At 41.0% G+C, this 16,490-nt stretch overlaps 1 protein-coding gene across 5 annotated transcripts in view; it reads right to left on the bottom strand.

Annotated features, from left to right (window-relative positions):
• The window catches only part of FAT1 (FAT atypical cadherin 1), a 376,731-nt gene that overhangs the window by 67,556 nt on the left and 292,685 nt on the right, over positions 1 to 16,490 (bottom strand). For all 5 annotated transcript variants that reach the window (XR_011030974.1, XM_068278660.1, XM_068278659.1 and 2 more), the window contains exons 10-12: positions 8,592 to 12,659; positions 2,403 to 2,599; positions 473 to 626 (exon numbers count right to left, since the gene is read on the bottom strand). Coding sequence is in view for 4 of the 5 variants with exons in the window: in XM_068278660.1 (XP_068134761.1) it covers positions 473 to 626; positions 2,403 to 2,599; positions 8,592 to 12,659 (4,419 nt within the window). In the remaining variant the exon portion in view is untranslated. The remainder of the gene's footprint in view (positions 1 to 472; positions 627 to 2,402; positions 2,600 to 8,591; positions 12,660 to 16,490) is intronic.

The raw sequence follows: 16,490 nt of genomic DNA, 5'->3' as shown, positions 1-16,490 counted from the left end.
ATTGACACGTTTGAAAATATCACTAAGGAGAAAATTTAGGAGAACAAGTTAATTGCATATGGACCACTGTGGGAGACTGAGCAGCTGCAATGATGCAGTGGCCTACTACTTTAGTCATTGGCCAGAAGACCCTCCATAATGTTATTATCTTCACATGGGATACAGGTGAGTAAGAGAGAATATGGTGAAGGAACAGATTTCAGTTGTTGAGGAGGGGAACATAAGGTGATTGGCAAGCAAATATATTCCTGGCCATCTGCTTTAAGCTGTATTCTACCATAATGAGTGAATCAATGTTGTCTCTGTAGACCCCTGTATTGTACTGGTCTACAGTATTTTTCTCTGCTGATATAGCAGTGGGAAATCATGCCCAGGTTTTTCTTCTAAACTATTAACTGTAATGACGTCCGTAATACAAAATTAAGAATGCTAAAGGAGATGGAGCAGCATTTATTCCTTCTCTAGAGCTCACCTGTAAATGGATTAAGGTGAAATTTCTCCGAGCCGGGTCCAAGCAATGTATACATGATGTCAGCATTCGATCTCGTATCAGCATCTGTAGCGGAGACTTGCAGGATGAGTTTTCCGGCAGGAGCATCTTCAGAAATGGTCTCAAAATAAGAATTCTGTGAAAAGGTGAAATAAATGTTATGATTAATTTAAGGGCATATAAATAAAAAATAACCTGGATTACAAAAATCAAAAACAAAAATGAGTAGTTAAAAACGACTTTGTACGTTTTGAAATCTTTAAAAGTAAACAGTATTACTACATAAAGAAAAGGTACTAAAGTTCAGTAATTTTCTCTGAGAATATAGACTGCTAATTCAGTAGGGACTTTGCACCTCAAAAATAAACTAAGACAATTCACTTTAAATAATAACAGTGGTCTTATTAGCTGTCTTTGTGACAGGTGGATGTGTACATGAATTCTTGATTGCAAAGGGTTGATGTATATAAACTTTGTATCACAGTGATGTTGGTAGAGGAATAGCCAGGCTCTAGAAGATCTACTCCATCTTACACGGGCAACACAAAGAACTTACGTTTAACACAGCAGTGTTTTCATGCATTGGGAAAGGCAAGTGGGGAGAATAATGCTCTCGAACGGCGCTTGCCCAAATCGATCTGCCAGGCTGATTTCTGGCCAAAGGTGTTGGGGAGCATCAGGTATTGCTGTACACATTCTAGAGTCTTGGCAGAGCTTCATCTAGTGTGTGTATAATGCTAGGTACACACCATACAATTTTCTGTTAGATTCTTCTGTTAGATTTACCTACAACATGGAAAAAAGCTATCTGGCAGGTAAATCTAAGAGAAAATCTAACAGAAAATTGTATGGTGTGTACCTAGCATTAAGCTTTAAGCCCCGTCTACATGGGGAGAGGTTGTAGTGATCCGGCGGTTCGATTAGCCGCCGAATCGCCTCTTACGCGTGCCCGCCGCGTGTGCGTCGCATTCGATTCCCCGCTCGTGCCCGCCGGCGCCGCTTATCTTCCGCTCGATTCCCTGCCATTGTCCCCTCGCGGGGAGTGAGCAGGGAATCGGCGGTGCGAATATCCGTCCTGTCGGATCTTATCAATCGAGCCGCATCAGCGGCTCGATTGGTAAGGAGCATCGCGGCCGCATCTACTAGTGTAGATGCAGCTTAAGACCCTTGTTAGGGAGGACCTTAGAAGAATCTGTTTTACCTAATCCCCAAACGTTTAGCTTGATTTTATCTTTGATGTCATAGTGTTTGGCATCACCATTCCTAGACTGAAAAATCACTCCAATCCCCTTTGAAAGAAGATCAATCATGTCTATGAATCGCGAAAGTGACTTAACATGTTCACCAAACAGGATCACAATGATTCCTGTGTCAAGAAGATAATCTAAAAGTGTAAAAGACTTCAAAGAACTGTAAACCGTCCAGACCAGGGGATCGAGTCACAATCCCAGATGGGTGACATGAGTCAAAAATATGTACACCCCATAAGAAATTCCTATTGAAGGTCTTGGTTGTTCCTGACAAAGTGTGAACACCAGGTTATTGAAGGCTAGGATGAGCCTACTTTTCCACAAAATACATTTTACACATTTTTAAACTTTGTTCAGTGCAGTTTAAAGGAAAGTTTACAAAGATTTTGTTCAGTCACATAACCTTTATCTAAATGTATTTAGAATGAAGAAAACATATTAATTAATAATCAAATAAAAAAATACATTTGGCATGACATTTACATTAATTGTATTAACTGTAATACTATTTTACTATCAGACTGTGCAAAGGACTGCCAGGAACAAGTGCCCTCTTGCTAGGAGAGGACAGTTGCTGAAACAGTATGAAGAAATATTCATGATTCCTAAAATAGATTGTGTCAGGTATTGTGTTTGGACACATCATCAGTTGTTTTAAGTACCTTTTCACAGACTGGGCTGTTGTCATTAGCATCAAGGACCTTCACTTCCACCATGGCTCTGCTAGCAAACGTTCCATCAGTTGCCGTTATGTTCAGGAGATAGTTGTCCTTCACTTCCCTGTCCAGCGGACTTTTCACATAAACCTTCCATTCATTCTGCATGTTTTCAACTGCAAATTGCCCCAATGGATCCCCTCCTGTAAAATCATAAAATGTTAAACAGATGGGGTATTAGCATTCCTTTTCATACAAACTGACGAAACAACAGAACAAATGAAAAAAAAAATCATAAATTGGAAAATGCCTAAAATGTCATTTTTTTGTTATGACTTAGCAATATGGGCTTTTACTGTAGTACTGAACATAAATATAAAAAATGCTATCGCATCCCTTCAAATGAAATCTGACGTGAGTGGAATATATAGAATGACATTTTTATCCTGTTTTTGAAAATGCCAGGTTGCTGACGGTCAGGCTGACCTTTTGGATTTAGTAGTTTTTGAGTTAAGCACTTGCTAGATGCATGCAGCCAGTGGAGTCAGGACACCTGATCTACATACTTATTTTCTGGGATTCACAAACTATTAAAGGGAAATTTTACATTTGTTTATAAAAACTCAGGGCTTTGGTTTTGGCTCTACAAACATCAAGGATTATTGGAATACATTATTTTAGCTTGAATAAATTGTCTAAATGTACAGTCTCCATTCTGCAATGCTTGTAACAGAAACTGACCAAGCAACTTCCACCTCATTTTTCTCCTTACCATTCCCACCGAAAGCAGCTTTGTAACCCACCAAACCATAGTCCCTCTCCCCATAGCAACTGACATGTCACTTTGCTATTGCAGAGGAAGCCAACTGTGCTCAGACTCCAAACTGCCACCAGAGGGGCTGACAACCATTATGCGTGTGTATACACCTTTAAAGGAAGTGTATATGGCTGTTTGCACTTCTTTTGTATTTGAATAGCATTTAATTTGCATAAAAACAGCATTTAGTCTGTGCTCAGTTGTTAAATTCAAAACATTTAGCAAAATAATTCAAAAGCAAGAGAAGATAACAGGTTGCAAAAGGAAAAAAAAAATCCATTCTAAAGCAAATTACTCAATTGAAATGGGGTCTCATTTAAAGTTCAAACAGGATAAAAGATTCATCTAAAGTGCTTTACACATTTGGACCAAATACAAAAATGTGTGTTCATGAGCACAAGCTCTAAGGCCTGGAGACCACTAGAGGTGTTTTGTTTTTTTTAAGCGTTAAGGGATCGCTTTAAATCGCTAGTGATTTCCCTAAACGCTCTGCCAATGGGAATGGATGGGGCAGATTCCACTAAAGCGACTGTGATTGTGCAAATTGCAATCGCAGGACATGCAGCATTTTGGGAGATTTTCTATTCTAATGAATTGTAAAAGAGCAGGGAAATCACTTCCAAAATTGCTTACAAAGCGCTACCACAAATCGCAAGCAATAATGCTTTGTAGTGGGTCCCAGGCCTAAGGCCCATTTCACACATAACAGAATTCATATGTGATTTGCGTTTTTGCTAATTTACATTGACCACACAACTAATGCAAGTCAATGGCATTACACATTTTCTGCAATAAACAAACCAAACAAACAAAAAAACTCAGCCTACATGTATGCTTTTTTCTGCACCGGACAAGAAATTTGCGTACAATGCAAGTCTATAGGGAAAATTTGCATGGGAATGTGAAGTTAATTGCATGCAATTTCATGTAAATTAACTTCATTGGAATGCATGAAAAAATCACAATGTGAAAAATTTGCATAAAATGTTAAGAAAAAAAAGATTTGGAACCTAACATGCAGGGGCGTTGCTAGCTCCAAAGATTAGTGGCACGTGCCACAGATCTAGTCTGGGATGCCCCGGATGTCCTCCAGGGAGAGTCCAGAACATCTTCTCTTCTGGGCTTTTCCCCCAGTGTTTTGCATTTTTTTTCTGTACTTATGTAGAGGGGGGTCTTCATCCAACATTTTGCTGGGCAGGCCTACTTAGACCGCTTTTAAGTTCAGGTAAATTTGGCTCCACCCATGTCCACACCCACATTCTGGTGCGTGGCCACACTCATTTTTGGCTGGAGTTCACAAAATTGCCCTGGATCTCTTAGGACCCCAGAAACGCCCCTGCTAACATGCAAAATGTAGAATTGCAAATGCAATAAAAGCAGCTATAAATCGCAGGGATAAGTGTGAAGGCTGCCTAAAAGCATAGACAGGCAGATGTTTTCAATAACAGTTGTGGAGAGCGAAAATCATGAACGCCAGGCTTAAATTCACTATTCACCTAGGATTATTTTTTTTCCTTTTTCTTCCCAGGAAAAGGACTGATTAAAAGACACTCAAGGAAATGCCAGCAAGTTTTTAAATCTCTTTTGTGCAATCAAGTGCTTTTTAAGCTTCAGAGATGTTCTTTACCATCATGTAGGGAGTTGCTACACAGACTGATTCTCACTAGCAATGCTCACACTGAGCGCAACCTTTTAAAAGACCAGATGCTCACAGCCATTCTGTTATTTTACACACAGAACTAAACATACTGGAGCTATTGGAAGAAGACAGTGCTAGAGATGGTCTACGGAATAGGTTGGCGCTTTATAAATCAATAATAATAATAATGGTCAATGAGACGCTAATAAGTCTTGTATGCCAAATGAATGTGGATTGTATGCATCTTTGTACTGTCCCAATCAAAATGAGCAGGAAGCGTATTTGATTGGTCAAAGTTCCAAGCTGCATTCCATCTGCACAGTGGCGTAACTAGGCCATTTGACTCTCAGTGCCGGGTATTAAATGACAACCCCCCCTCCAAGTGAGTGTGGCATGCTAAGTGCACCACAACAGTGCTGTTTAGGCATTGGTAGGTGTGTGTGTGTGTGTGGGGTGCTATTGTTAGGCTTCGGTGAGGGAGAGTAGTGTTAGGCATAGGTATGGGGGTTATTAGTGTTAGGTGTAGGTAGGTGTAGTGTTAGAAATAAGGGAGGTTAGTGTTAGGTGTATGCGGTCAGGGTTAGTGTTAGGCATAGGTGGTGGGGGGTCAGTGCAAGGTGTAGGTATGGGCAGAGGTGTTCGGTACAGGTATGGGGTTAGGTTAGTGTTAGGCCAGCATATGTATGGATCCCAGTTAGTGCTAGGTGAAGGTGAGCAGATTCAAAGTCATAGGTGCGGTGGGGTACCTCATTCAGCAATGTAGACTCTGCATTGATGATTGAAGTACCCCCACTCCACAACTCACCTTCACCTAACACTAACTGTTACTGCAGAGTAGTGCGAGCAGAAGGAAGCCATGGTGTACCATTAACTCAATGCGTCCTCCTGTCACCATTTAGCTCTCCCCCTAATGCCCAGAGTGTCTTCCTGCATTACATGATTGCACGCATGCAGAAAGACATACCAGCACTAGGGGGAGAGATGAGTGCCGAGAGGAGGTTGGACATCGCTGGACTCTGGTAGTGGCGTAGGTGAGCTAATGGCACGCCGTCGCTTCCTTCTGCTTGCAGAACTCTGGATTCAGGCGGCTTCAGGAGGTCTCCGGTGTCACCCCCCTGCCATGGTGACATCCGGAGTGGTTCGTTCCTGCTGCCAACCCGTTACTACGCCACTGCATCTGCATTACCTATGCTTGCAAGCTGAAATTATTAGCTTCTCATTGTACTCCACTATTAACCAAATAAGAACCATCATTCCCTTCAACAACATTTTACAAAAAGACAGCACCTACAGGGTTAAAAATGTGAATATACTTTTGCCCTGCCCTCTATCATCTCAGAAAACCATCTACAAGATAGCAGAATGGACCGCTATTATGTATAAAAATAGCTTAAAAATAAGCTAGCATGTTTGCACTACCAGATGAATGGTGTACAGACATGCATTTCTGGGTTGGGATTGTTATTGCTGTCTGTGTCCTATTGCAGACACAAGGGTCCTTATTCAATTCACTTTTTCTCCTAGGTTATGTTAAGGGTTTCTTCTAGGTTATATTTCCACACTTTATCATATTGATAAAATGCTGCCAGCATGTAAGAAAACACACAGAATAATTTTGAGAGCACTTTCCCATCTATTTACTGTATTGGTACTTTTTTCCATTGCAGAATGCTGAAAACTGAAGATCTCCTAGAAGAAAACAGGAGATAATGTGTATTGAATGATGCCCGTTATCGCAATTCTTTTTTCCTGGGACTCCCATAGAGCTAGAACAGTTTCTTTAAAGATTATAAATGTAACCCACATTGTATAAATGTTTATACAATTCACTTATTCAATTGTTTCAACTTCTGTTTTTTACTATTGGGCACTCTGCAAGAGAAAAGGTAACAAAAAGTAGGTTAAAAAGTACTTTCAAAATAATACTTAGCATTTTGTTGCTTGCTGGTGCTTTAAATGCCATTTTATTTATAACATGTGTAAATATCACCTAGGAAAAACCGTACGAGAAACAGTGAATTGAATAATGGCCAGTGGGCCTGCCTGATCCAACTCAGTTTTCTTTTAGGAGATAATTTTTCTTCTTCTGTTTAAAATAACTTTTCAGCACTCTGCAATTTAAAAAGTACCAAAAAGTAGGTAAAGAAAAGTATTGTAAAACTATTCTGGCCATTTCTTGCTTGCTGGTGGCTTAAACAGCATTTTATTGATGTGAAAATATCACCTGGGTGAAAACTTCTTGGATTGGGCCAAGTGTCTCTTACCTGCGTTCTGTAGAGGGCATAAGTAAAATTCTCTCAGAAATGGACACAGAACAGTACTACTAATCCACAAGAAGATCTAGTCCCTCATCACACCATGCAAAGAAAAAATAAACAGAAATTCCTGAATGTGTGCTATAACAGTAAAGTATAACTTGTCTATCAATTTCAGGTCAGTGCCAGTCTGGAAGAAACTGGCAGATACTGTCTACCCCCTGCCTGAGCACACTGCTGGCTGCAGAAGCTTTTCCACTGCTGCTAAATTGGCCAAGTAACACAATCTTCACTTTTTTTATAATGTATTTTTAACAGCATCTCTTATACTTAAAGGGATACTGTAGGGGGGTCGGGGGAAAATGAGCTGAACTTACCCGGGGCTTCTAATGGTCCCCCGCAGACATCCTGTGTTGGCGCAGCCACTCACCGATGCTCCGGCCCCGCCTCCAGTTCACTTCTGGAATTTCTGACTTTAAAGTCAGAAAACCACTGCGCCTGCACGCCCGTGTCCTTGCTCCCGCTGATGTCACCAGGAGTGTACTGCGCAGACACAGACCATACTGGGCCTGCGCTGTGCGCTCTTGATGACATCAGCGGGATCGAGGACACGGCAACGCAGGCGCAGTGGTTTTCAGACTTAAAAGTCTGAAATTCCAGAAGTGAACCGGAGGCGGGGCCGGAGCATCGGTGAGTGGCTGCGCCAACACAGGATGTCTGCGGGGGACCATTAGAAGCCCCGGGTAAGTTCAACTCATTTTCCCCTGACCCCCCTACAGTATCCCTTTAAACGGTTTACAAAAGACAGATGTCCAACATTCCAGTTCTACAATAGTCCAGAAATCTTTAACTGATGAGAAGGTAGGACAAACCAACAAAAAACACCAGAAACAACTGACAACTAACACTTCACTATCATAGCAATTTCCAGAATGGAAATGATAGCGGATAACCCCTTCATGATAAGAATATATATATATATATACAGCTTTAAGTGCAGGAAAATGGAGGGGGTCAGTAGATTACCACCTAGTATCTCAGAAATGCAAGCCAGCATGCTCTGACAGTAAACAACAGGTCTGTGAAATGGAGAGTAGAAGAGATGAAAGTCAATACTGCTGAATGTTTTTTTATTCAAACGTGCATGCAAGCATAATTCAAACAAACATATTCGTCTGTACAGCCTCCGTAGGAGCGCAGCAGTGCAAAACGGCCATCAGCTTTTTAGTGTCCAGCACCCACTGTCACCATCCTCTCCACCCATGTACCTGTATGTACAATTTCTAATGGACACAGACAATGATGTTTGTTTGAATTATGCTTGCATGCACCTCTGACTAAAAAAAAAGTATTCAACATTGCTGACTTTTTTCTCTCTCTCTATATATATATATATATATATATATACAAACATACAAGGATGCTGATCACTGATTTTATGGCATTTACAGCAAGTAAGCAAGCAGAAGAAAAAAAATATTTACCTGTAATGTACATTGTGACTTCTTTGTGAATACTCTCAGTATCATCATCAGTGGTGCTCAGAATAGCAACAATGCCACCTGGAGGGTCATCTTCATTCACTGCACCTTTGTATATTTCTGCAGTGAAGCGTGGGGGATTATCATTCACATCCATCACCATTACTTCAATTATAGTAGATGATGACAGCACTTTATCACCATGATCATAAGCAACCACTACAATGTTATATTTGTTTCTTCTTTCATGGTCAAGACCGGCAAGAGTGGTGACCCATCCAGTTTCCAGGTCCACTGAAAAAAGATCTTTAATTTCTTGAGGGTCCTGTGATGGTGCCAGCATATATGAAACATGTCCATTGAGGCCTGAATCCAAGTCAACAGCTTTAACCTGCACAACCTTTGCTCCTGTAGCAAGATTTTCCACAATGAAAGCCTCATAAGGATCAGCTTCAAACACAGGCTTATTATCATTAGCGTCTTTAACCTGAATTCTAACATCCACGGAGGAAAGCACTTCATGTGTCCCATGAATATTCTGAGCTAACACTGAAAACTGATACCATTTAGTTATTTCATGATCCAGTTCTTTCTCAAGTTTCAGTCGGCCATTTTGCTTATCGATCACAAAAATATCATCAGCATTACTTTCAGGTGTATTCCCTTTCATGAGATAATACACTATAGGTTGGATACTTTCTGCTCTGATAACATCAAGCTCTGTACCAATTGGAGTGTCTTCAGAGATACTTAAAGTATAAAATGGCTCAGAAAACTTTGGTAATTGGACTTCAGGTGGGAGAATCCGAATGTCAACTGGCACAACACTTTCTCTTTGGGGTGATCCACCATCAGATGCTTTAACAAAAAAGGAGAATACTTCATCTTCTAACCCAACTAAGCTTTCCTTGGTGGTAATGGTTCCTGAATATCGATCAATTTCAAAATTTTCTTCAACACTTTCGGACTGTGCTGCAATGCTATACGAAATATCAGCATTTGCACCTTCATCACTGTCAGAAGCCAAGATTCTTACAACAATAGACCCTCTGGTAACATCAGATGCTATGCTCACCTTGTATTCGGAAGCACGGAACTTTGGATCATTATCATTATAATCGGTTACGATGATATTAACAATACAAAAGCCAACTTTTCCACCACCGTCCTTTGCCATTACACTCACAGGAATAACTTTGTTAGTTGGACTTTCACGGTCAAGTTTTTCTGCTGTAAAAAGCTGTCCCTTATCATTAAAGTAGAAGTTATCCTTCGCAAACTCATTTAGAATGTGGTAAGTGACCTGTCCATAGATTCCTGTGTCTTCATCGACAGCTCTGAGTTCTGTCACAAGGGTCTGCACTGGAGAATTTTCTGAAAGTTCTACTTCATAATGACTCTGACCAAATTTAGGGGTATGTAAGTTGGAGCTCATTACGTCAATGTGTACTTGAGCAGAACTTCTAAATACTCCATCGGAAACTGAGATGTTGAGTATGTAGGACGTTTTGAGAACTTCTTTCCGCAGGTGGGAAACGCTTATAATTCCACTTGTGCTGCCAATAACAAAATTCATTTCCTCATTCCCTGAAAGTATAGAATATTCTAATTTTTCAACATCTGTGCTGTCAGGATCCATAGCTTTGACAGAAGTTACAAAGCTTCCTTGTCTTGAAAGCTCACTAATTTTGGCTCTATAAACTGCTTGCGTAAACTGTGGGGGATTATCATTTAGATCTATAACAGTGACTTCTACAATGGCTTCGCTGCTTAGGGGAGGAATTCCACTGTCAATTGTCCTCACTAGCAAACTGTATACATGTAAGTACTCATAATCCAATTGCTTAGCAACTACAATAAGTCCACTGTTGCTATCGATGTGAAAATACTGTGAGGCGTTGCCATGGTTACTCACAATGTGATAGGAAAGAGCTTTATTTTGTCCAGAATCAGCATCTGCAGCACTTACTTGCACAACAGATGTTCCAATCACTGAAGCTTCAGACAAGGTGGCAGCATATGTCTTTTGCTTGAATACAGGTATATTATCATTAACATCTTCTAAAATGATATCTACAAAAACTTCAGCATGTGCCCCTGTCACAGAGTCAGTTGCTCGAACTCGTAGTTTATATGCTGGATTGGACTCAAAATCAAGAGGTGCAAAAACATTAATTACACCTGTGTTGAAGTTAATATTAAACTGACTGAAAGGGTCACCATCTGTGATGCTGTAAATTACTCTGAGACCTTCTGGGCTGTTGGCTTGTATGTGTACAACAGGACTGTGGAGTTGCGCATTTTCAGCTATTACTACACTGTAAAAAGGCCTTTCAAAGACTGGCATGGCTTTATTCATTACTGTAATTGGGACAACAACCTCTGCCGAATAGGAAGGGCTTCCTCCATCTTTTGCCACCACAGTTATAAAATATTCCTTTCGAAATTCATCTGGATCAAACTGTTTTTTCAATGAAATTGCACCAGATGGTCCAATTTCAAAGTGCTCAGAATTTTCTTTCAGATGGTAATGTATCTCTCCATTTTTATCAATATCTTTATCCACAGCAGTAATATAGCGAATGATATGACCAACCATAGCATCCACCTGGACCATGGCATAATACGGAAGGTTAACAAACACAGGGCTGTTGTCATTGATGTCTTCAACAGTTACCTTCACGAGAACATGCGCAACTATTGGAGGTTTATGTTCATTGGTAACTTCAACTACTATTTCATACAGATCCTGCTGTTCACGGTCAAATGGTATCCCTGTAGTTGAGAGCACTCCGGAAGTATGGCTGATTTTAAATCTTATATCTGGGTTCAAAATACGGAAAAACAAAGGCTCATTGATGCGATTGCCAACAGCATTAATAACAGTTAGGGTTTTTATCTGAGTCACGTTTTCTTGCACAACTGCAGAGTAAGTCTTTTGCGTGAATTTCAGTGAACTTTCTTTACTCTCTTTTACATTAATTTTAACCGATGCAAAACTAGAAAAGCGCCTGTCTGAAGCTCGTACAGTCAATTCATATCGACTTCTCAGAGGAGTTGTGTTTTGGATTGTTATTATACCTTTTAATGAGTCTATGGCAAACTTTTCTCCAATGTTACCTTCGACTATGGAATACATGATTTCTGAGAATGGCCTGGAATCATCATCTGTTGCATTAACTGTAATTACCTGCACCCCCTTGTATGTTGGTATTAAAATGGAAGCTTCATAAATTTCCTTTGAAAACACTGGAGCACAATCATTGATGTCTACCACATATATGGTGACGTTGGCTGGATATTTGGCAAATAGTCGTGGATAGCCCATATCATGTGATTGCACAGTAAAATGGAATATGTTTGTCTGTTCGTAATCTAAGCTAACTAACGTCCGTATTGCGCCTGTACTTGGGTCAATAGCAAAATACTTATGGACAGATGGCTCGACAATTTGATAAACAAGTAAAGCATTTGTTTCTCTGTCAGCATCATTGGCTCTAATTACCAGTGGGGTGTTTTCATTAGTTAGTACCACACTGTTAGCTGGCGCAGATTCACTAATGAGCCCTATGTAGTTAGTCTGTACGAATACGGGGAAGTTATCATTCTCATCTCGAAGGTGGACAACAAGCGTTGCATTGGTAGATAAGCCAGCCATGTTTGTAGCTTGGATAGTAAGTGTGTAAGATGGCACTGTTTCAAAATCGAGATTGTTTTGTGTGATGACGACACCAGAATTTGGATTGATCTCAAAGTCATTCATCGAATTTCCATTCTTGATTTCATAAATGACGGAAGACTGGCTATGAGTGGAAAGCATCGCCACAAAGCTTCCGATTCGTGCTAGTTCACTGATTTCTGCTGAATATTCTTTCTTCATAAACTTGGGGGCTGCATTGTCTGATACCGTCACCAGGATGTGTGCAGTTGTTATCTGGCTCATTGTTGGAATTCCGTGGTCTGAGGCTTTGATCACTAATTCATACTGACTTTGGCTATTTCGATCAAGTTCCTTTGCTGTTTTTATAATCCCCAAAACTGGATCAACTGCAAACGCATTTGCAGTGTTTCCTGCAAAGAAAAGAAAAAAAAAACAAATAAGAAAGACGTAGTTAAAATTATGAAAGAAAAAAAAAAATACAACATGATAGCAGAAGAAAATAAAATACATGAAATCTTGCTAAAATAACCATAATAAGAAATAGTATAATGCAATTAGTTTTCTTATTTAAATACTTAAGTCTTATAATGATCCCATTTTCTAAGCGTCTGATTTAACCTCAAAATAATTCCTATCTAAAGCACTTTTTTATGTTCTTTTGATTATATTTACAGTCATTACATTTTTCCTAGCTTAATATACTTTGACCTTCTGGACACTGTAACTCAGTATTAGACACTTTAAGGCAGTGTTTCTCAAACCTATCCATGTGATTCCCCAACGGTGCATGTTTTGCAGGAAACCTCACCTATGTATAGGTGGGGGCAATAAGCGTCTCAGCTACATTGAATCCACCTAACTGATATACTAATTACCCCACCAATGCATAGGTGAGGTTGCCTGAAAAACATGCTCCGTTGGGGAGTCAAGGACAAGTTTGAGAAAAACTGCCTTAGGGCGCCTGCTAATAAATGATTTATGCAAAAATCCTTAACTGTAAGATCTAGGATCCTTAGAAAAAGACTAGACTCCTGACTTAGAGCTGTTCGCTATGCCTTTCAGCTGCCCAAATACCAATGAGTACTTTTCTTGCCAATAAAATGTTCTCATTGGTGGAAGATGGGAGTGCAGCTCTAAATCAAGGTTTCTCTTAGCTCACTTACAGTATAACAAAAACAATTAGTGTTACCTTGAATTAAATAAACTGAAAGGAATTATCAGTCAAATAATGCTGCCCCCTGCTCTACTTACCCGGGGCTTCCTCCAGCCCCTTACAGCCGACATGTCCCAAGCTGCAGCCCGCGCAGAACACTCCAGACAAAGTGGACTTGATTGACAACTGTGCTCGCGCAGGTGGAGTAGAGGACATCCTCGAGGTCGGCCTCTGCACTGCCGGGAATCCAGGGCCGGAGGCTGGGAGTGGATCTGCGGTGTGGTACGTGTCGGCTGCACGGGAATGGAGGAAGTCCTGGGTAAGTAAAGTGGGGGGCAGCATTATTTGGCTGATAACTCCTTTAAGTGGGCAGTGCCAAATTACAAATAACGAGCTCCCCAAAATGTGAACTTAAAGAGAATCTGTATTGTTAAAATCGCACAAAAGTAAACATACCAGTGCGTTAGGGGACATCTCCTATTACCCTCTGACACAATTTCGCCGCTCCCCGCCGCATTAAAAGTGGTTAAAAACAGTTTTAAAAAGTTTGTTTATCAACAAACAAAATGGCCACCAAAACAGGAAGTAGGTTGATGTACAGTATGTCTACACATAGAAAATACATCCATACACAAGCAGGCTGTATACAGCATTCCTTTTGAATCTCAAGAGATCATTTGTGTGTTTCTTTCCCCCTGTTCTCATGCACTGAAGTTTCAGGCTGCTCGTTTCTTCCTGCAAACAGCTTTGCCCTTGTCTGTAATTCTTCAGTATGTGAAAGCCCAGCCAGCTCAGAGGACGATTTATCCAGCTTGTAAAAGATAAGAGAGAAGAGAGAAGCTGCTCTAATCCTAAATAACACACAGGCAGTGTGCATAGAGGGGCCTTGAAGGGGGAGTTCATAGTAGAACCACAACACTGAAGAACTTGGCAGCCTTCCAGACACAGGCCGACAAGTCTGACAGGGGAAAGATACATTGATTTATTACAGAGACAGTGATAGTATAAAGTGCTGCAGTAAGCCAGAACACATTAGAGTAGCTTTTTGAACTTGTAGGATGATAAAAAACAGGATGCAATTTTTGTTACGGAGTCTCTTTAAAGGTCAAGGAAGAATTGGCTAGGCAGAATATCCTGCAAATCCTCTCTGCATGTTTATGCTCTGAAAACTGCATTGGAGCATTCGATGGATGGATAAAGGGTACTTTGGGTGGCCCTCCAAAGGGTAGCAGATAATAGGCCTATAAAGCACTTAATGAATCTTTCAAAAATTTAGCAGACTTCCTCCACTACTGTGCATTACATATCCTTAGAGAGGTAAATGGTCCTACTGCTCGTTGATTTAGACTGCTGGCCCATATAAATGGCAATATGACAAATTTTATTATAGAGACAAAACCATCACAATCACCATTGCCCATTCAGAAATTGAGCTTGTGAACCTTGTGGTTATTTCAGTAATATTCTGCTATTATGAACATGGACCACTTCACTTTGATTGTTCCCCAAGCCAACTGCAAAAAGCACTCCATGTCCCGAGTTGTAGAGCAGTATGAACCACACTCTGAAGAATGTAATATATATTTTCCTAACCCTAGAAAGGCTCCTACGTGATGATGTGAGCAGAATGAAATCACACTGGCATACGTTTTCTCTAGTGAAATTGACATAGCTGAGCAAAGCCCTCAAAATTATGATTAGGCCATTACAGTTCTTAGCAAAGCAAATGTGATTATCAGCCTGGCTACATAGTACAGCTTTGATGAAGAGCCTATGTGATGCGTTAACAAGAGGTCATTTGCTGTGAATACTACTTTGGAAATATAATTAGTTTATTCTATTTTTTTGTTTGAATCATAGTAAAAGTGGAAGAATAATACAAGTTGGACAATTACCCTATGATGAAATGCTCCCTTTGAGCGCAGGGAATGACACCAGGGAGTTGGCAAATGATTACATCTTCCCAGACGCTTGTGCTATGAACACTATGCCATTCTTAGGCAGGAACATTACAGAGTCCATAAAATATCACAAGCATGCGAGGAATCCCTGCGCTGCTGCCTCGGAAGATTGACAGCTATCATTTATTCCCCCAGAATCTTGATGGGAAAAATGTGACATTTAAACCATTTGGATGGATCATCTGCTTTATCATCACACCATCAACTGGTAAATGTACTTAAAATGCGCAAATATTAGCAAGTCAGGACACACTTGTAAGCCTTGTGCATTTCTTCAACTGCTAATTGGTGTTTTCATGACAAACAAATATTGACAAACAGCTGCATGTAATACTGTAGCCACCTACGACATCTGAAGAGGACAGCTTGGCGTGGAATCATGAATAAACAAACTGTGGGAAAATGTCATCTGATCAGTGAAACAACATACTTGGACAACTATTTCTGTGGTACATTTGGGGGTGGATTTTAAAGTCAACGAATATCACCATGCAGAGTTTCAGAATTTAAAGGCACACTGAAGTTAGTGATGGGTGAACAGTGTTCGCCACTGTTCGGGTTCGCCCGGGTTTTGGCCTGTTCGGGTTCGGTTCGGCACCCCCCGAACACCTCATGGTGTTCGGGAGGGTGCTCGGGCACGCTGCCCGCACCCGATCAGGCCTTCTGTGTTCGGCCGAACACAGCCGTGTCCAGCCGAACAAAGCCCCCTATAGAGTCCCAGCATAAAGGGAGAGCATGCCCCGAGCGGGGGGTCGGGGGTCGGAAATGCCCCCCACCCCTCCCTGCTAAGCTCTCCCTTCTGCTGGATCCTATAAAATTAAATAGAAGTCCCCCAAAGTACCTGTAGCAGGCTGGCAGGAAGAGGACAGGAAGCGGGCAGCCGGCGATCACAGGCGCTAGTACCCTCTGGTACTTCCGCCCTCTCTCTGACGCACTTCCTGTTTACATTTGTAAGTCGCGTCAAGAGAGAACAGAAGTACCGCGATGACGCGTACGAGGGTACGTGTCATCATGTAGATGACGCGTACCCTCGTACACGTCATCGCGGTACTTCTGCTCTCTCTTGACGCGACTTACAAATGTAAACAGGAAGTGCATCAGAGAGAGGGCGGAAGTACCAGATGGTA

The sequence above is a fragment of the Hyperolius riggenbachi genome, chromosome 1, assembly GCF_040937935.1.
Source record: "Hyperolius riggenbachi isolate aHypRig1 chromosome 1, aHypRig1.pri, whole genome shotgun sequence".
NCBI lineage: Eukaryota > Metazoa > Chordata > Amphibia > Anura > Hyperoliidae > Hyperolius > Hyperolius riggenbachi.
Note: the sequence above shows the minus strand (reverse complement) of the source record. Positions and strands in the feature narration are given on the sequence as shown.